A 22116-nucleotide genomic window follows, 5' to 3' on the forward strand; every position below is an offset into this window, starting at 1 on the left:
ATCGTGATACGTCAACATGCTACAAATGTGGACCCGGCTTTACGTGCCGCTGCCTATATTACATATATTTTGTGTAAAAAAAAAATTGGTTTTAAGGAAAACTATTATTATAAAATTACATATACATATACAAAGAGTTGTAAGCTGTCTACTTTGTGGGACATGAGAGTGATAGATATTGGCAAAAAAGGTAGAAACGCTCATTCAGGTGTCCACTCTTATTTTTTACACGGTTACTATGATAATTACTTCCACTAACCACTTAAATGTTCTCCGAGGAACTTGAAAGATCAAAGATGACAGATGAGTAACGACGGAACATAGCTACTGTTTATTCATATTGTATATTATCTGTTGGCTGTTGCTGCTTGAGCCTATTACTCATCATGGACCACAATTAGTAAGACGTATTGTTTATTTCTCTCGTATTTTAAATCCTCATGATGGGTTTCTAAAGATTTTTAAAGCGCTTGCACACCACAGTGTGCCTTCACAAGTTATAAAAATGTTGTAAGTATCATACATTTTGTATTTGGTTACTAGCAGATTGAAATTTATTTGCATTCCTCTGTAACTTTCACAGTTTCTAAAGCGTCGGTCGCGTAATTATTTCTGACGCACTACTTAAATGCCTCGTAGTAGTATGTTCCTACCAAACATTAATGATTTTTTGCCTTTTTCTAACAGACAGCATAATACATATAAATAGTATATTCATGAATTTTTATAAAATAGTACTACGTAGTATATCTATATGTATTGTATACAACAAACATTATGTGTAAATTTTCTGAAAACATCTTTGTAAATCTGCTTCATAGATGTTTAGCTTCTAACACTAAACCTTTTCCTGTAGATTGTTCTAGAGTCATTTTGATTAATATACTGCTTTTATTACCTATATGACTAATCGTGAGTATAAGTAATTTACAGGCGTGAAATGTCTATGTTATATTGCTTCGTCAACAAATTTTTTGAAGTTTCTCACACATCTCGTTTTGTATAAACTTGCATAATAATTTGAAATGTATAGACTGTACTATTACTATTCAATGTAGACATGGCTAGTTGTGTAATACACAAGCTTTTTCAATCATTAATTGCAATTCAGATATGAACATAGTTCAACTAGTAGTTTGTCTGGAGTTTTTGATTTATAAAATTTTTACCAGAAATATTAATCATCAATATCTTAATGACACACAATTTGTACTTAAAGTCTAAAAGACCAAATTTAATTCTTTAACTTTTAATAAACTATCTGTTATCTTTATTACCAGAATATTATAAAAAAAATCTTTTTAAATCATAAAAATAATTTATTCTGGAATTTATATATATAATAAATTATTTTGATTTTTTCCCTGGCTATGCGGAACTGGAATAGACTGTTAAAACTTTGTAAAACATTAATAACTACAGCAGAGTTTTTTATCTGATATCAAGTCAAAACCATATCACCTTGACACTAACATTCTACTACTGAGCGTCCCTTAAGGCATTTATTGTCATTTACAACCATTATGTGGAAACAATTGCTCACTTAATTATTCCTGACCTAATTTGATTTAGGGTCCTTCAAGAAAATAGCATACAAAATCTTAAAAGCCTGCCAACTCACTTGCAAGCCTTCTAACAATGTGAGTGTCTATCAATGGCCAGCGGTATCACTTAACAGGTGAGCCTCCTGCCCATTTGCCTCCTGATAAAAGACATCATTTTGTACTTTCGAACAACTACTAAATAATATCAAGTAATGTTAAAAGTATTTTCATTAATCTCCTAATTAATCACACTATATTGATTTGTTACTTGAGTTTTAATTATGCCTGGGTTTTCAAAAACTAAATCTGTGTAGTAGTTTTTGCTTAGTAGGTAAGTAACTGACTGGCTAGTTAATGATATATTCTTAAGTGTTGTATTTTTACTTTCAACAAATCATTAAAAGTATATATTGTTAATATGTTTTTGTATAGTATAATAATAATATGTGTATTTGATAAAAAAATATATATATTTATGAGTAGAACACTTATTAATTATAATTCGTAGAAAAATAACATTAATTTATTAAATGTTAACATGGAGTCTGTTTCTCCATCAAAGTTAAGAAGTCTTCTTCATTGTTATAATATGTTAAGAATTTGTGCTAACTTCTTATAGTGCCATCTCCTTGCGAAGGTTGGCGATTATAATGACTATTTTAATTTTGTATGCCGTGCTTCTGAACATTGACTTAGTGCTTTGTGCTAACAAAAAACACTTCACAATCCGTTTTTTGAAATCTGTTTAAAATTATATTTAATTAGATAGGACACTACAGTTTTGAAATGCTGATAAACAGGATGTAAACTAAGATAAGGATTAAACCTAGTTGAAAGAGATACAAAGAAACTGTAAGACAAGATAAGGAATTTGAAGAGAACATTTATGTATTAAATCTGCAAACAGAACAAAAATTCTTGTTTTTTAATAAAACCCTTTTACTTTTACAAATAGGTTTGAAATAATTGATGTATTAAGTGATTTCAATAGAACAAAAATACCTGTATGGTATCATAAAGGTATCTCAGAAAATACTGTGCATATGCATGCTGTTTTAGAATACAATGTCTAATAAATATAAATAATACTTTCAGTGCCAAAATGGCGTCGTCACCACAGGACAGCTTTGTCCCTCATCTGCGATTATCATCAGACAACAACATCTCTCGACTTGATTTCATCTCTCTATCCCTGGTAAGTTGATGTTTTATCAAATAATTATAATTTTTTATTCACTTCCTACTAAACATAGAATTACAATAGAATATGGCTTAGGTATGTTCAAGGATTGCAGATTCACTGCATTTTATCATCATCATATAAAATTGAATATATATGATATTTGTAAAACAATTGAGTTTGTATTAAAATACTATCTGTAAAAAATAATCCTGGATCTAATATCAGTAATAAATACACATACTTTTCTATGTTTGGATTGAAAATTTACCCATGCTCTATGAATGAAGTTCCATGGCTTTATTGGGTATGTGGCATTTCTGTGTCTGCTTTATTTTTCTTTATGCCTCTATTAATAATATAAGTTATAAATCTACAGTTCTTGACTCTGCGTCGATTTTTATATTGCCCAAAGAGGATTAACCCATTGGTGCTGGCCAAGAACACGATCTCTTGGTTTACTGTCTCCCACTACCACCTGGATACGTCTGCTCATCTTACCTAAAACTGCTATCATGTATATAATTAATATGAAAATGTATGAATTTCAGAAACGTAACCTCAGCAATGATGAGTACGAGCGAATGGGATTGGTCTTTGGCTTCGGCCGACGGCCTTCTAACATGTAATGAAAAATCTTTGCTGCTCGAAGTAGACCTATTCCAACACGATGACGGTGTGTATAGCATATTCAATTATATATAAATATAATACCGTTGTTAATATGTTTCATTGGACCCACTTGAAGTAGATTTATTATAACAGCGATCTTGCGTGTTAAAAACAAAAGCGTAACGCTAATGTTTAGTGTACCATGTTTTGCTCATTTCACCATTTTATTACCAGATACAGTATATACATACAGTTAATACATACTAGCTTTAAGTAACGTGATAATGAATGATTTATAATAGAATACAGATCAAATTTGCTATTTGTGAGTATGTGGTTTAAAATTTGTTTAGTAGTTTTTTTTTGTAATAAAGCTCTATTCAAATCCATGAGAAATACAAACAATATACAATAAAATATGTAACAGTTAGTGATTTAAAAATATATATATTTTTATGGATTCATCATCCCAATTAAAACCAGCAGTTCTAGTAGAACTAAAATCTTCAAGGGCTAGTATTTTTGGTCTGGCGATGCATTGTATTTGTTGTATAAAATAAATAAATATACTATTATTATTTATCTTTGCTGAGCAATACTGGCTCGTTCCTTTAGACCCGCCAGACTCGGGGATTTGTGTGATCTCTTGTAGATATTCGTCCATCAGCTCCATTCTTATTTTCTTAATTAATCTTAATGAATCATATCTAAATTTTTACTATTGTATTATTAAAGGAAATATGTACTTAAAAGAAAGTTTAACCAGCTATCGAGATGTTCGAAATCTCACTCGAAAAAAGCAAATTTCCTCCTTATTACACCCTTAAGTACTCCATCCCCGAGATAAAATCCATATACCCCCACTCTTGAAAGCTAATTAAGACAAGTAGCCTATACGCATGACTCGGCCAGTTTGGTCTAAGATTCTTTCAAGGTATCGGTCCTCCGCCGCGATGCTTCTAGTAATTTTATTCTGGGAGTACATTGTCTTCACATATAATTAATTTACAAATATTGTAAATTCTTTTTTAAAGATGTAAGTGTGGAGTTTCGACATTGTCGTAGTAGATAGTAGAAGATAAATGGGCAACCATTTATCTTCACACGAAACTACCTTTTGGAAGGGCAATTAGAATCATTTTTATTTATGGTTCAAAAGTGCCATTTTAGGTGGTCTAATTGGAATAATTGATTTGATTTGAATTCCTGAATCTTCGCTATAAGAATCGTCTCTCTGTAAACCTCAAACCAATTATAATATCGGATTAAAGAAAAAATAATGCAATTGTAGTCATGTTTCCCTTCCATTAAATAGGAAACAGCTAAAAAGTATAAATATCTCATATCTGTCTGTATTATACTGTCATGATTATACTAGAACATCAGAACGTAATGTCTGTGTATTGTGTTTTATTTATGATATAGTCAACGCGGTCTACTGATAGGAAGTTGCTATTATCGCACAATTTAGATTTTTAAAGTCATTTTAATTTTTTTTAAAGCAAAATTTTGTGATAAATTTACGCGAAATCTTTCTGACCAAAGTTCAACGATTAATGATTGTTAGATACACTATATCATTACTATATTTATTACACTATATCAAACAATTAATAATTTTAGCTGGGTTTCATGAATGTTTTCTTTTTTATATAACATTTTGGATTTTACGAAACAAAAGGCAAGCTAGAAGCTTTAATAACGTCGACTTTATTCTATTGTAGATACGATAGTCAGAAAGGTTGATATTTTTTGTTGTTTCAGAATACTATTCGCTGTTAATTACAATAATCCATACAAAATTTTATTTTTAAATGATTTTTTTAAATTATGAGATACTTTGGTTTTATTAAGTAGTATAACGGATTGTCTTTATAATTAAATATGTAGTGAGAATGTCCAACACTAGATAGCGTTAATACACATTACGAATTTTTGACCTTTGTACGTAATGATACTAGAAAGTATATCTATACAGGCTTGACATTTTTATGTTTATTATTTATTTGTGAAACTGTATGTTTAAAAAATCCAATCTATATACGGTTTTTTGAAATTTTATTGTGTTTCACCTGTATTATTAATTAATTGCAACAATGAATATAATAATGAAATATTAAAAACCATCTGTAACCCTCTGTCTAATAAATCTATTGCGTGCTAAGCATTCATTATATTATATGAGATTTAAATTTATCTTGAACAGTCTACAACTCTTGGCCCCCCACGGCTTCACCTCATGAACAGATAAGGGGTCAATAATTGCCTCGTTATCCTAGCCATTATCAAATACTGCGTCAATCGATTCTAAATAAAGAAGTTATACAATTAAATCTGCCCCAAAACTGATAAATTTATATAAATCAAGCAACACATTGTATAATAGGAATGCTTTTTATCTGTATTAAATTTGCTCTAAAGACTTGGAATAGACATTATTATTAGCGTTATTGATTATTACATATTGTTCAAACCAAATCATTCAAACAAGATACTGATCGTCCTATGGGTAGACACAGAAGGTGTTGTTTTTGTGCAAGTTTCATAAACTAAGCCTTAACTTATGATAAAATCCAATAAATTTTGACATATGGAAGCCTGACTTAGCCCTAAGTCTGGATTGTCATAAAACATAAATCATTCTAAGTTTACGTTGACTGTTAATTATCATACCTGAAAGTAGAACAGCCGAAAAAAAAAGGCAAGAAAATCTTCGAACTTTCTTACCAATTAATCAGCGTAATAAAGAAATCAAACGTTAAGCCTCAGTAGCCAAAAAAAGAAACACGCACTAACATTATATAATAAATAAATCAATGGCACTACAAGCCTTTTAAGGTCTGGGCCTCAGATTTCAATATCTGTTTCATGGTCTTTTATTAATCTAACAGGCAAGTACGTCATCAGCCTTCTGTGCCTGACATAAGCCCTTGACTTTTTGGGTCTAAGGAAAGCCGGTTTCCTGAAGATGTTTTCCTTCACCGCTTGAGTGAATGTTAAATGCGCACATAGAAAGAAAGTCCACTAGGTATACACGTAGTGACCATTTATTCTTTGACTCATAACGGATTGGTTTAATTTACGTCAAGTAATAAGTCGTCAATGAAAAAAAAAGACAAAGTTTATTTAGAAAAAGTTACGAATCACAAAATGTAGGGACCCAAAATGTTAAGTTATATTTATCGGAAGAACAAATTTGTTTTAATTAAAGACAATTTCAAACAAGAATGAAACTCTTCGTACTTTTTTTTTAATCATACTCAAATTTTCGCGCGATTTCTGAAAACGGGACAATCTTGCATTCCACAGTTCATGTCGGAGACAGTGGAACTCGTAATTGGTAAAAGGGACAGTCCCGTTGAAAACGGGACGTTTAGTCACGTTACGTAGCCTTAGTAGACCATAGTCAATGCCACTTGCAATTAATAATATTATTGCATACACAAATTTCAAATTGTCACTAAATAGCTTCATAGTATACGTTACTATGAAGCTATTTAGTGTCAATTTGTTTAATTAAAGTACTGATCTGTTTCTTTACGTCATTTAGGCATAAACGGACAAATAACCTTAAACTAAAAAACTTAAATAACGGATTTATTTAATGAAACACAAAAATATTTTGTTACTGTGACACTTTCGTATGGGTTTGAATCGCACGATATCGCATTTCATGGGTCAGCGATAAAAAAGATTTGATGCAACACTTGGTTTGATTTCATAATTTGTGTAGTTAAATTATATATCATTGATTTAACTAAGAAAGTTGATTTGGTCAGAGCTGCGATCATCATCTGGTTATAATACAAACAACTAGAAGAAAATGTTTCGTGAAGGGGTAAAAGGGTATTCTTAAATTGTAATAGCGTTTTTATTGCTACGTGCTAATTAATGCATATTTTTTATTTACACTAAACTATACTACATCATATACACTTATAAGAGTGTCAAAATTATATAGGTTAATTCAATGGTGTATTTGTAGAGGTTTATTGTATCCTATCAAGTATTTTTCCAATATCTTATTAGAATACATATTTAGTATTCTATGCATAGCAGGACAATTATTAGATACAGTAAAATATATAATACATTAAGATATATTGAATAAAACAGTACAATATTCAACTACACCAAATTCTCAATATACATTCATTCAGTTTGGCAAATACCAGGAAGTGTGATATTTATCTAAAAATTTGTATATTTTCTTAAAAGTACACATGCTTGGATAAACAACGTTTTAATTATTTAATAAGAAAATACACAATTGAATATCACTGATTATATATACACAAAACTGATAATAATATTTAATGTTTGCTATAATTTAGTTGATTTTCATTACCTTAAAATTCCTTCTGAGTCGTTTAAACAAAAACCGTGTTCTATAAATAATCTTTCTGTTTGTCGTGTTTTTATTTTAACTTTCAAATCGCCGTTACGAAAAAAACAATAACATTGTAAATTAAGATAAAGTTTCAACTTTTCCTATGCAAGAAGTTTTTGTTATTAGTATACACATTAATGGTATCTTGGATTGTAGCTGCGTTTTTTATTGTACGAATTTGGTCTACTAAATTTTAAAACTAACTTTGATATAGAGTGATAATAGTCAACTGAATATACATACTACGAAAGTCCGTAGGAGTAATTCTATAGACCTGTCCTCAAAATATAGAAAACAAATTATTTCATGGTTTAGACTGACCAACGTTGACGAAAGCATCGATATGGGGCAAATCAATTTGAATCCGATCATATTTAAATTCTTAAACTCAGAATTTCTTATGTTAATGTGTTGTATGGAAAGTACTTAGACGGAGTCGTGAATCTGCAGTAAATGTTGAAGATCCTGTTGATATAACAATATCTGCGATATTCAAGCCACTATCTTTATTTATTAGGTGTTTTACCATTTGTGCGTAACAGCGATAGCTATGTCCGACTCTACCTTATGTGATAACAGATGTGCTAAAATATTCCACATTTCTATTTATATAACCGTACCGTGCAAATATTATCAGTATCACGCAGGTCTTGGTATGATTTGAATGATCCACATAAGTTGCTATGCTGAAACGTGGGTGTGTCTTGATAATCATTAACTCGGCGAGTGATTCGTGGAAGATTGTTTGTGTTGAAGAGTATGACGTCAGCACCCCTTCGAAAACATACATATTTGTTTGGCCCCTCGGCTCATGTTTTCGATTCGATATCTTAAATGTTTTCCATTTGCTTATCTTGTTTCCAATGCACTGACAATAATAATTATTGACAAATAATTCCTTGTTTTCAATTATATTTTGTAACCTACTACGGCTTGCTCTGCTTGTAATGTACCTTATTGTGATATATACTATGTAATAAGGTTTGTTATGGGAGTTTGTCTTTGGTATTGATAACGCAGGTTTGTTTGATTACCGTAACCTACGGTGGAACGGCATTATGATAGTACTGAGAAATTGCATTATATTGATGTGTTACCAAAATATAACAAAACATCAAAATTTAAAATGGCTTTTTTTTTACATATATTACCCTAAGTTAACATGAGTGTTTTAAGATACTTAAGCGCATAATATGTAGCCTAAAAACTAGTAGATTTGTTTCTAAGACCTTATACATAGGTAACACTGAAAATGTGTAGAAAATGAAAAACTGCTTAATATAGAAAGTTACCAATACTTTTGTTTTTCGAAGTAATCTCCGTTCCTATCTACATCGTCGCATTCGATGGAACCACTGAGAAAAGCAGTGGGCCTATACTTCCTTTGGGTTCTCTTCTATGGCATTTTCGTACGCTTTCACCGCATCTTCAGGGGTCGTAAAGCGAATACCTAGAATTTTATCTCCAGGTCAGAATTGCATGGCGGATGACTCATTATCTCGTCACCTGCCATAGTCAAATATTTAACAGTCCGTTTTGCGGAGTGCGCTGAAGCATTATTGTGGTGAAGGAGGATCCTTCTTCGAGGGCACTACTGTCGAATAATTTCATCTTAATTTGGCAAACAGCTATTGACATACCAGTCTGCAGTAACTGTCCTTCCATGTTCTAGCACAACTGTCGCGAAATTACCTTTCCGACCAACGAATGAGGCAATCAACTTTTTTCCTTGACTTCTTCCTTTCAAAATACAAAATACGTTTATTTTGGAACATAAGATCATCAAGGTATCACTTATGTCATTAAATTTGAACCTGTAGGAATCTCTACTCATCGGCAAAGAAGACAGAGGGTGTAGGCCGAGAGAAAAAGCTTTCTTTACCTTTGTTGGCCGATACTCGAAAGGAAAGACCCATTGAGCTGATTGTATTTGGTTTCGGGTTCGTAGCAATTTAACATTTCTTGAACTTGACTCATACCAATGCCCATGCTTGCCCGTATCTGTTGATAGGACAATCTTATCCTCCTCTATCATGCGTCGCACAGCACTGATGTTATCTTCAGTGGTTGCTGTTAAAGAACGTCCTTCAACTTGTTAAACCAATTGCAAATAGTGGCACGAGATGGGGCTTCACTAAAAAATGCTAATCGCAGCCTATCATAGCTTTGTTGTTGAGTAAGCCCCCACAACGAAAGTCATAAATCATTGACTGAAAATTTTCTCGCGTTAGGTTTTCATGTGAACCTGAAACAAAAACGAGTTTTAGTGCCTCCAATTCACGTCTAGCGTACCACACAAATATCTTATGTTAAAACCCAGTTTTTAAGGATAGTTCTATCTCAACCACTTATTGGAATAAGCTACCGTTTGATACATTTCCGAGGACAGCCTGGCACTTATTTAATGGCCGGATACGCACTTGCCCTTGCACCGTTGCAGGTGAAAATGGGCGGCGGTTAAAAATGTATGTTAAAATAGAAAATATTTTTTATATTATTTTACCAAAACCAATATTATGATAGCATATTTTAAATAAATAGTACAATTTTAGTTTTCCCTTTACACATTACCCGGAGATCGTGTCGGCCAGATATTTTGAAGATCGTCCTTTCAAAAATTGTTGCTATCTGAAATATATTACTGTAAATAATAATCCATGACATTGACACATCTCATGACATTGTTCAATGTAATTTCCAGTAGTTTTAAAAGTCAAGTTTCAAATGAGCAGAACCATTTAGATTCAAGGGTGCTCTTTAGCACTAAACATAATGAAGAACTAGTTATTCATTTATTATGATGCTGCAACAATTTCTCATATTTATTACTACCTGTTCTAATATGAGCCACGCAAAAATATTACAAGCGTTAAATTTAAACACAAAAAATTCAAAATATATTATAAGACAATATATTACTTTACTCATTAAGTGGCGTTTTCTGACGATTTCTAACCTTATACGATTTCGTACCGTATTAAGATTATAAGAATAGATAGAAAAGTTAATATGACATCTATTTCTTACAAAAGCTAAGTGGATTCAATAAATTAATCAACAAATTATCTAACAATAACCAAAAGAAATGACTAATACTAATTTTATAGGAATTCAACAAGTTCATGACCCAAAAAATAAATAATCGGAATATTCCTACAAATTACGTCAAATATCACATGGCAATTATTTGTATAGAATTGTAGCTCGTGATAATTTTAACAAACCGTTGGATAATTTCGTACAGTTATTGTTTTGTTATCAAGTAATATTAAAATCATCGCTACATCTGGGCGTTCTTTGACGTAACGTCGTATGACAGATATCGTTCATATATATATTGACGTCTTCGGTCCTCCCGCTGTATTTTGTAGTCCACTTATCTAAGCTTACCTTGAAGCTTCTCTGATATATTCTCACAATTCGTTTTATCGCTCTAATTACTATTCTGACTAGTGTTGTTCACTTGTTTCATAAATTTTATGGACGAAATGTGTTGTTTAAAAAATAACGGCATGTGCTACCTGTGCAGGGATTTCCAGCTGTCATTATTTCAGAGTAAGATTAATGTTACATATGTATATTTATTCCAACATTTTATTTTGTTTAATACCGATGAAACAAATGACGTTATAATTAAATTAATTATTATGCATCGAACTCCTCAGAAAAATTTAACAAAATTCCTTATTCATACAACGAGTATGCGCGAATTTTTTTGGAGATTATAAGGAGAATTCTAAAAAAAAATATTTCGCAGATCTACTTAAGAACTTCGGCGCTGGTACGAAGACCGAGCCAAGCAGTTACTTAACGGATGACGTGTCTAACACCTTGTATCCGCCATCACCATCCGAATACAAGCCCACACAAGCGGAGTTAGCGAGCGATCTTTTGCAGCAGCTCGAAACACAATGTAAACAAGGTAAGACGAAATTTCGTATAGTTATTATTTCATTTTACTCGTTACTTTTGTACTGTACGATATTGGCCCGTTGAATGGTGATAAATTAAATGAAAAATTCGAAAAAATATAACAAGATTAAATAGTATTTTAGAATAATACAAAATTGAGGAAATGTAAATTTAACTATTACGCAATATAAGCGAATCAAATTTATTCAGATAAAAACAATATTTATGAATTAGCTCAAAATGTCTTAAACGCAATGTTGCTATGAAGATGGTTGCGTTCTTTTCCTTTCAAAATAACGAAACTATGCTATAAATTAATAAATCGAGAGTTGAAACAGAATTCATTAATAACATATCAATTATTTTTTTGAATATTTTTTATTACTCCCTTAAAGCATATTCTAAGATTCCGTTGGCACAAATAATTTAGCATAGTTAGGCAAGGAGTATTTTAGTTCTTTCAGCTTACTGCGGTAATTGGTCAATCTATGCATAATTAATCTTTACTTAATTGATATATTACAATAAATATTACTCAGACACACCCCCCAGTCACACACTACGTGCGCTGGCGACTTTATCTATATCAATCAACTTTCACCAATACAATATCGGATGATAAAATGCTTGATAAGTTAAATACAATTATAATCATTCGAAGTTATTATTATTAGTAATTCAGTGAATTGGCATATTTTTATATCTTTACGCTTAAAACTAAATATTATAGTGATCAAACTGGAACTTACACTGAAACTGGCTAAGTAAGACTCCTGTATGTAAAAAACGAATCCCATTGTCATTGAGGCAGTCAAAATTCAGAGTTGTGACGTAAGGCGCCTAAGACCCTAACATAGACAACGTGACAAATTTCAGAAGGCATTTATTTGCATTGCAAGTTCAATGTGATAGATTCATCCAAGAGTCCATGGTTTAAGACGCGTCTTAGGACGTCCATATAATAACGCCCCTTTACCGATAAAATATGCCTTACTAGTTTTTTTAAGAAATCATTTTTTTTTTTAATAAAATCGTATCGTGTACCTCTCAATAACGTTTTACTGGTAACAATTCCTACCGACATTATTTCACCTGATTTCATTACATTTCATCAGAAATGGCCGCCATCTTGTCAACACAAGAGTACGAGGTTGTTAAAATTTTGAGATTTGTTCAAACACTTCAACACTGAATTCGGTTTATGGGTAAAAAACCTTTTTAATACAGTGTGACTCTCACTGACTTTTGAACTCTTCAAGTTTAAAAGGAAGGTTTCAAGCTAGGAGTAGTAAATAGCTAAAATATAACAACACTCAACAATTCGTAATATTTTAGAAAATCCGTAATAATTTGTACATATTTATAAAATGTATTCTAATAATCAGCATTATCTTAATCATTCTTAGCCAATTGCAATAATGAGGGGAATCAATTTTTTGTATAAGACTTTATTTCTTAGTTAAACCTCTATTCTCAAAAATTGCGTGTCAGACATCAGACTAGGGAACTATAATGTACACTTACAACTTTGATTACAACCTAAGAATGTACGATACATTGTAAGGCTGTAATCTATATAATAATTCGATTTATAAACTATTCAGCCTCGAAAAATATATTAAAAAAAACCGGGAGTCGCTTGAAACTAAATGGATGAAAAGATCAACTTGCTTATCGAACATTAAGAAATATACATCGTAAAGAATTATATCTTGATGTATTAACATTTTTATCATTTCAAATTCAATAATCATTGAATAGTCATCACTTAACAATATTTTAATCAATGTTTGGTCACTAATGTAGAAACGAAATGAGTTATGTAAATCGTCGTCATGAAATAAGTTTTTTTATTATGAAATGTTTGACTGAACATCTGCGACGTTTATAACGTCGAATCATTTTATAAGCTTCGTTGGTTGCGACTTTCTCGGTTTTGCCTACGTTAATCTATCAATGGCTTTGTTTGTACCTAAACTGTGCCGCCATCAACCGCATAAAAGAATACCAGTAGTTTCAGTATTTAATCTCTACAGTGAGATGATATATATATTGTTAGGTATTCGGGCTTCTTCGATCTGCTAGTACTATGATCCGGCAACGATATAGACATCGGTCTGTGTCAATTGTGTAAACCACGAAAACAAATATAATAAAAGAATGCGCCTCTCCTGTAAACGTATTAAAATAGCTTACAGAATTCAACAAAAAGTATGTTCTCTTTTCTTAGGTACATTGTCTAGCAGTTTCCAATGAAATTTATGCAGGTTTTTGTTGGCTAAATGTCAACATAAAAAACCAAAATGCCTCTGTCTGAAACAGTGTCTAACGCACTGCAATAGGGCTATACCTACTTAAATCAATTTAATTAGAAATGAAGTTATAAAGAATAATAATTAATTAAATTGAAGCATGTAAAATTACATAACTGATCAAATATGATTGTCCCACTGATGTCACGCGACCGTGCAATTATAACTTCCCTTTATAGTAAAGCTGAAGTTTTGCATAAGTATGGCTCAGGCTTCCGCTTAATTCATTGAATTTTAAGCTAAGTCTCGATTCATTCTAAGACCAATCCTACGCAGACGGATCCATGATCTCTCAATAACGATGTGCAAATTATAACCGCAGAGAGCAATGTTCATAAAACAAAGTTTAATTTTTAACTACGTATTATCTTACAAATAATTTAATAGGTCTAGTTATAACCAGATTCCACAAGGTAAGGTGAAATGACACACCCCTGATCACTTGACAGAGGCGTGTCTAGAAGTTAAAGTATTCGATTCATTTATCTGTTTTGATAATATTTTTATGACTACTTCAATTAAAATTACAAATTAAGATATTTTTTTATTTAAAAAAGACATGATTGTATGGTGTTTTATCATACAGACGGTGGTCCCCACACTATTGGCATTTCTGTGTTTTGAGTTAGGTTCTATACTTCGTATATAATTTTTTTAATATAGTATATTTAATTTTAATTACATATTTAAAACAATCGTTTAAAATTTCGCATTAAAAATCGCATTTTTTCTTATTAATATAAACATTTCCGAAGAGCGTCGCAACTCAAAAACTAGCATTTCGTTTATTCTTTGTATTGTATTAAATATGTGTGACTTATTGAGTATTGTAACTGTTTTGTTAATAACGCCATCTATTGCCATTATTTAAAACTACTGAAGCTATAGAATTTCCTTATAATATTTTATTGACGATAAAGCCTAACAGAGGTCATAACGTTCACCTCTAGTATTTATAATATGGTCGAGAACATGGCCGAGCTGTTATATTTGACGCATTTAATTTTTATCTTTGGTAGGAATAAACGACTTTTAGGGTCAGGTTCTGATACGAGATTTAGTGCGATCGCGATTTATGACTCCCATATTCAATAAATTTTTGAAATATGGCGCTCAGATTTAACGCTAAATATTGTTTCTAAATCTTAGATTTAATGTATTTTTATTATAGGTACAGAAGACGTAGCACGTGGCTGTTTCTTAAAAGAATCGTTTTCCATTTAGGCTATTATCAATTTTGTTATCTTGTGTAAATTAACTAAATTAATCATCATAATTTAAATGATCTCGAAATATATATAATTAATTACGAAAGTAGAATTTCTGAATATATTTGTTTCCATAGTCAAGTGAAGGTCTGTTAACGTAGAAAGTTGATTTCAAATATAAAGTTATGCCCAAGTTATATATCTACGTTTCCTTTCCAGCTATTTAGTTTGCATATAACCTCTTGTGAATTATGACATTATAAGCGAAATGCAAGTTATTTTAGTTTACACTATTTTTTGGATTAAACATTTCTGTTGATGAAAATTCTTAACGACGTTTTTATGCCACAGAACACAATATTCGGTTTGTCGGAAAAGAAAATTGTGTAATGTGTAAGACAAGACAGTTTTGAAATGATTTGGAATTCGAAATAAATAAAACAACACAATGGCCGTCAAGTTAGTTGCAGTTGTTCGTTTAAATTGAATATTGATAATTGTACTGGCCCAAGTGTGGTGTGGAGGGGAAAGGCGAACTACGAAGTTGACATTGCACGCTCGCGCGCACTTAGTTGTAGCGTGTATCGCGCCGCGTTTACTGGTTATTTGTCCGTGACAATAAATTCGATTCGAGAAGTAAATTTTGGGCGCTCGCGCTCGGCTCGCAATCTATGCCTGCCACCGCCCATGAGCCGCCTGGACGCCGTTAGAATGAAGTACCACTATCGCTGCATATGGAATAAGGAGATAGTGTTCAATTCACAGAAACTTGTTAAAAGACGTTAGGTGATTGTGACCGATATACACCGTTCACGACGACAACCGCTCGCAACACGAGGAACTCAGATTTTGCAAAGCACTGCCCCTATAAACTTAGAATTATCAATAATATTCTAGCACTAAGACTTTGTAAAGGACTATTATTCGGCTGCGTGATGGCACTTGCAGATCTGTATGCCGGTACGTGATTAGATCTCCAACTATGTCAATGTTGTTTTATTTTGTCTTTTCATTGAAACGAAGAAATCAAACCAAGGTCTTTACGCTCTCATTTCTCTGGACTCAATGACAACAATATAACATTAACTTTTTTGTGTAAACATACTCCCACAGTCTTCTGTACACATCTATTATCCTTATTGCATCCTGAACTAATCAGGTCGCACGCAACGCATAAATTTGTTTTTAACTTTGTTTGCTTAACTTTCATAACGTATAACCTCGGTCTAACTATGAGTTATGTCTCCGAAACAAACCGTAACATGTTATCTCAAATATCAAAGCAAAGCGATTTACTCGGCGATGATTAAAATGTTGTTTACTTTATATCAAATCAAAACTAAGGAATGTTTTAATAGGGCGCGCTAGTGTGAAGGTTTATCGCTAAACAAATAAACCTTATAAGCTACCGATCAATTATTTCTGTAAACATGTTATCTTACTCTTATTTATAACCTCGTTTGTTATTGCTTATTGACTATTTTGTTTTGAATATGTTTATTGGAAATTTTTATAGCTACATGCAATATATATGCGGGACTGGTTTATGCTTAATAAGAATGCATATTACTATTTGTTTGATTATTAAACGAGTTAGTATCGGGTATATTCTAACTACCAATCGTGATTGCCTATGGCTGGTGTAAACTACTTTAGAAAGCGCGAAACGGCCCGTATTTGTTACGCGTGGTTGGATGTAGGATCCCATAATTAAGTTTGCAGTTTTCATAGTTGAATAAAAGTATTGTGTTGATCAACAAAGTGCAGGACCAATGCGAAAGCTACGTATATATTATGTTAACTTAGAATTGTATGCTTGTTTCGTATGTCGCCACCAATGATAAACCAGTTCGAAGGCGACCTCGATCACCGCTCGCCCAATAATTAAAACAACTTATTGCCCACTTGTTTCCACTCTTGCGCATTGATACAGATCAGTTGACTTGTTTATTTGTATTCATTTTCTTAGTAATATATTTATTCTTAAATTTTGCTTCAAATAATAAAGCAATAAATGTTAAAAATAAATTGTCCAATCAAATAAAAATACTGTAGATAAGGATAATCGACCTAAACAATTATATCGTTATAAATAAGAATAGTATGGTACCTGCCCTATTTTTGTAAACTTGAAGTTAGGACGGACAACTACTACCAACAAGTAATATTTTGAAAACTATTTTTTTATCCCAATGACTCAATTTTTTATACCTTAAAGAAATATTTTTCCTTATAAGGTTAATAAAACATCGATAAGTTTATCACAGGTCAGGCATAGTCCATGTCAAGTTGTTACTAAGAGATTTTCAACCTTTAAATAACATTAGGTGGCGAACATGTTATAAAGAAACAAAATAATCTTGTTTCTTGCGATTGATCTATTTATATATTTTATCATTGGAAAGGATGAAAGGACTATCTATGTACGAAAATTAATTAAATTTAGAAGTGATAATGTTGCATTTCGTATTTATGTTAAATATTTATTAAAATCTATAGATAAGCTTGGATTGTTTATTTTCGTTTTCTTTGCGGTAATTTATTAGATTTATAAAACTGTAAATAGTCGTGAAAGGCTATTGTACGCTATGTAACAATGTCTCTAGTCAACGCAATGATACACATGCTGCATTATTACGTCCATTTGACCAATCACAATCAAACGCGGTCTTTTGTTTTATATTTTCACTTCGAGTACTGATACTCTGAAAATACTGGAAAGTAAAATGCGTCGTGTTCTCTATGGGACACCAGAATATGAGTATCGAAGGGCATTGTTGGTAGCGCAGTTCCACGTGATTAAAGAATAATAGATTCATCATCTCAATAGGAAAACAAAAGACTAATACTGGTACAACATTTTATTCTTTATTTGGTAACATAGGAAGATATTACAAATGTGAGGTTTTGGCGTCTCCTATATCACCATATTTTTATTAAAACAAGTAATAGAATCATAGATGTTTTCTATTTTTATTATATTAACTGAGTACCAATGAAGTCTTAGGCATTTAAACAAAGGCAAACAAAATTTTAATTGCGTTCCGTTGAACTCTATCGGGGCCAGTAAAATAGTGTTATCATGTTGACTGCCAATAAGCGGGTGCGACGTAGTGACAATTAGGATCAATTGATTCTGGGTGCTTCAAGAAGATCACTTAAAATCGATTAAACGTCGTCGACGGGAATGATGGCAGTTCACTATAAATTACTAAATATATCACTATTACTTTGTATATTTTTCGAAGCTCGGTTCCCATTAAAGAAATGACCAAAGGAAAATAACTTTATACGTTAATCAAAAAACATGTCATTTAAAACAAACATTCGTAATACTTAATAGTAGTCTAGTCTATCAGTAGCTTTGGTTTATCTAAAGAAAATACAGCATATTTTCTGATTAAGTCGAAAAATCTTTGTCAGGTAGATCCAATATCAGCAATAATCAGTAAAATACACCATCCGACATTTGTTTTCGTTTTTAAAGGTTGAAAAATAAGTAGTCTTGTTACCTATGTGTTTGTGTCGATTCTTGCGACTGTAATGTTTTTTGTTTGCTAGCGTAGCTTGTGCCTGGTTCGAATTACTGTCCCGCCTGGCGCCTATGATTGCATTATAACGAAATTACACGTATAGAAAATAAATTCCATAAAAAGCGTTTAAAATATCACAACTCTTTTTAAATACATTTATTTTAATTTTTGCGGACAGCCTGAATCCAAGAATACCTTGAAAATCAGGTGTTTATTACAATATTTCATGCAGTATATAAATTAAAGTTTCAATATTAAATTTTTGCATACTTACGTCAATTGATGTAGTTTTAAACCTTTAATAGAGTGGATGTAATAAATTCAACGAATTTAATACATAGAAACAATTGAAAATAACATTAAAATGAATGCATATATAAATACATATTTATATTATTCCTTTCCTCTTTACAGAAAACATATTCTCCAACTGGTTGGAAGAGAAGGTTGACCTGCCCATCTTCGAGAACATCTCCCAAGTTCCGGATCGCGTTGAGGTGCCTCAAGTAGCAGCGGTGCCTCCATACTCTGCTATTCCGATAGCGCCGCAGCCCACAGAAGACCTATTGCGCGAGTTCGAAACAGTCTACGGCGCTGTGGAGCTAACGCATCTCACTCCCCCACAAAGCCCCCCCGGGCCAGCTACCCAACTTCTCCTTAGCTACGCCCAACAGGCTCAGAGCGCTGCCCCGCTACCGCAGCAAGAACAATGGCCGGTCTCCATCCCGCCGACAGTGCCGGATTTTGAATACCAAGCTCTCGAAGAACTGGTTCGTCACCGCGCCGCGCAACTGACGTCCCCCATCCCATCCGGCGATAGCGCCACTCCTTCTTCATCACCTCCCTCATCTCCCCGCTCCTGCTCCACTGACGACGAGTGGAGCTCCTGCCGCCCGAAGCCCTATGCCCGCAACGTCGACGATCGCCGTTCGCGGAAAAAGGAGCAAAACAAGAACGCGGCGACCCGCTATCGCCAAAAGAAGAAGGCAGAGATCGAGGTCCTTCTCAACGAGGAGCAAAAACTCCGTCAGCGCCACGTAGAACTCGGCGACAAGTGTTCGGACCTTCAGCGTGAGATCAAATACCTTAAGAATCTCATGCGCGACCTGTTTAAAGCGAAGGGTCTAATAAAGTAAATAAATTTTTGGTTCGCCCACACATGCGAAAGATTTATCCCTACTGCGCCGACGCGCCTGAAATTACAGATCTAAAGAAGTTAAGGAGCTTTTGACGTTATCTTTAGGTTTATGTTGTTATAAGCTAGATATATTACATCTTTATTTTAACCTTCGAGCAGCATTCATCATTCATGTCGAGAAATAACATCTTCTCATATAATCGCAAGTGGCGCCATTACACCATTAATCTTTAAGAGGATAGGTTGCATTCGTTGTCATGAAACCATGAATTATAATATTATATTAATGAATTTTATCGTTTTAACTGTTTTAATCTATTCCATCTTATTTTATACCACATGATATTTTATTTCAAAATCTGTTCTTGTTTTCATACAATAAATGGAATGCGACGGCGGAATTTTTCTTTTATTTATACTCTACAAACAATATAGTATATGCATAAACTAGATGCAACATATGCGTTAAAACTCGTGTATATAAGGTGGAACCAAAACCTGCATAATTCATTGATTTATCATAACAAGAATATTAATATTGACCTTGAATTCTTGCTCCAACAAAGTAACTATTTCATACGAATAAATAATCTACTGCACTGATCAACACGTTTAAAACGACTAGCCAACCCGAGTTATAAGTGTATTCAACCCGATTTCAGTACTATTAACATTAGCGTGATGTAAATGATTGGCTTAGATTCCCCTTATTCATGAGCAAAAACACAACAAAATTCTTGTTTCTATTTTTCTGTCCTGTTTTTTTTCGTTCCTTCATTTTTGTACATACATCATCCACTAAGATCTTAGTTATAGACATAATAGCTTTTTAAATAAGCAACTATAATTAGTACAATTAGATTTAGATTAAAACCTAAACATGTGTGGTCTCTTAATAGTTTTAACACGACCTCATTTCTGATACAGTTCATAATCAATGCTGGGTTTTTCCATGAACATACGATACACTTTGATCATATTATGAGAAATTAATCACAAACGTGTAATGAAAATTGTGTATTATGTTGACACTTTGTGACATAGTTGATGAACCACTGCGCTTTTGGGTGTCAAATTAAGTTCTTTGACATTAAAATCATTGATCTTTTGTCATATTAAATAATTAATTTCTCACTACATTTTTATACTAAATATAGCAGAATTTGTGTTATTGGTTAGCTAATGAACTGTTTAGCTAAATATAACGATTATAGTTCTTATTAAATTAATTTTAAAGTATTAATCATAAACCATTTTTTTCTGCATATAAGAAATAATGATTTAGTACGCGTAGTAAAGCGAACACGATTACAATAAAAATAATAAACATTGGTTATGTTCCTACGTTATGTTTTTGTATCATGGTATAATTCACATAGCTATTATGCGGAAAACTTGATAAAATTACTTGATTCCATATGACACATATTTTTTTCTGTTGACATTTAATTGTCATATCTTTATTCCACCTCCACGACTTTGTGTTGTTGCAAATGGCATATATCACTGAATTTGATGGAGATTTTTATTAACTCTCGCTCGTACGGTGAAGAAAAACATCATTGGGAAACTACTTTTGACCTAAATATCGACGGCAGGTTCAGAAACCTTACCGTCTGCTTAAAAAAATCATCACGAAAGAGATACATAAACATAAGGCTCAGAACCTCGAAATACTATTCAAGTAATAATAAGGTTAAGGGCCTGTTTCACAATGTCCGGATAAGTTCCAAATAAGCTATTTGTTACTTATTGGTATGATAAATAGTATTTTTGCGTTTCACGACTGTCAGATAGCGCTATACGTCATGAAATTCGAAGTATCTTATTTGGAACTTTTATCTTTCGAATAATTTATGTGTTGCATAGCTATTTGGCACTTTATCCATACATTGTGAAACAGGCCCTAAATTTCGTAATTTGCAATACAAGGGCGGAAACTGGTGTCGGAGATAAAGGATAAAGCTAATTAATATTAGTCCATGTTTTTTTTTCCTTTACTCACAGTGGTTGTCTGGAAGAAATCGCTCGAAAGCGATAAGGCCGCCAGTTGCTTTTCATTACATTATGTTTAATATTTTTTTTCTTTTATGTAATGCAACGAAGTGTTAATAAAGAAATTAGTTACATTTTAACACAAAATTTTACATTTCAAAATATGTGTGAAGTGATCCTATGGCATTATCTAAGAAAGCCTGATTACATAATTAAACAAAATAAAAGTAGATTTGCTTTGCAAAATGTTTTTTGTGGTATCAGTAAATTATTATTTTGAATACCACTATTT

The 22116-nt window shown here is 32.3% G+C and overlaps 1 protein-coding gene across 1 annotated transcript; it reads left to right on the top strand.

Moving 5' to 3' along the window:
• The first annotated feature begins 353 nt into the window (after nucleotides 1-353).
• LOC111003028 (activating transcription factor of chaperone) lies at nucleotides 354-20230 on the top strand. Its single transcript, XM_022273375.2, has 5 exons — nucleotides 354-510; nucleotides 2640-2739; nucleotides 3276-3400; nucleotides 11484-11648; nucleotides 19106-20230. The coding sequence occupies exons 3-5, from the start codon at nucleotides 3292-3294 to the stop codon at nucleotides 19825-19827; spliced, it is 996 nt and encodes a 331-aa protein (XP_022129067.2). The 5' UTR covers nucleotides 354-510; nucleotides 2640-2739; nucleotides 3276-3291; the 3' UTR covers nucleotides 19828-20230.
• The last annotated feature ends 1886 nt before the right edge of the window (nucleotides 20231-22116 follow it).

Source organism: Pieris rapae, chromosome 4 (assembly GCF_905147795.1).
Source record: "Pieris rapae chromosome 4, ilPieRapa1.1, whole genome shotgun sequence".
Taxonomy (NCBI): Eukaryota; Metazoa; Arthropoda; class Insecta; order Lepidoptera; family Pieridae; genus Pieris; species Pieris rapae.

Coding starts and splice junctions, on each gene's coding strand:
- LOC111003028 (XM_022273375.2), top strand. CDS start 3,292: ATGATGAGTACGAGCGAATGGGATTGGTCTTTGGCTTCGGCCGACGGC. Junction 3,401..11,483: donor CCTATTCCAACACGATGACG/GTGTGTATAGCA, acceptor AATATTTCGCAG/ATCTACTTAAGAACTTCGGC. Junction 11,649..19,105: donor CGAAACACAATGTAAACAAG/GTAAGACGAAAT, acceptor TCCTCTTTACAG/AAAACATATTCTCCAACTGG.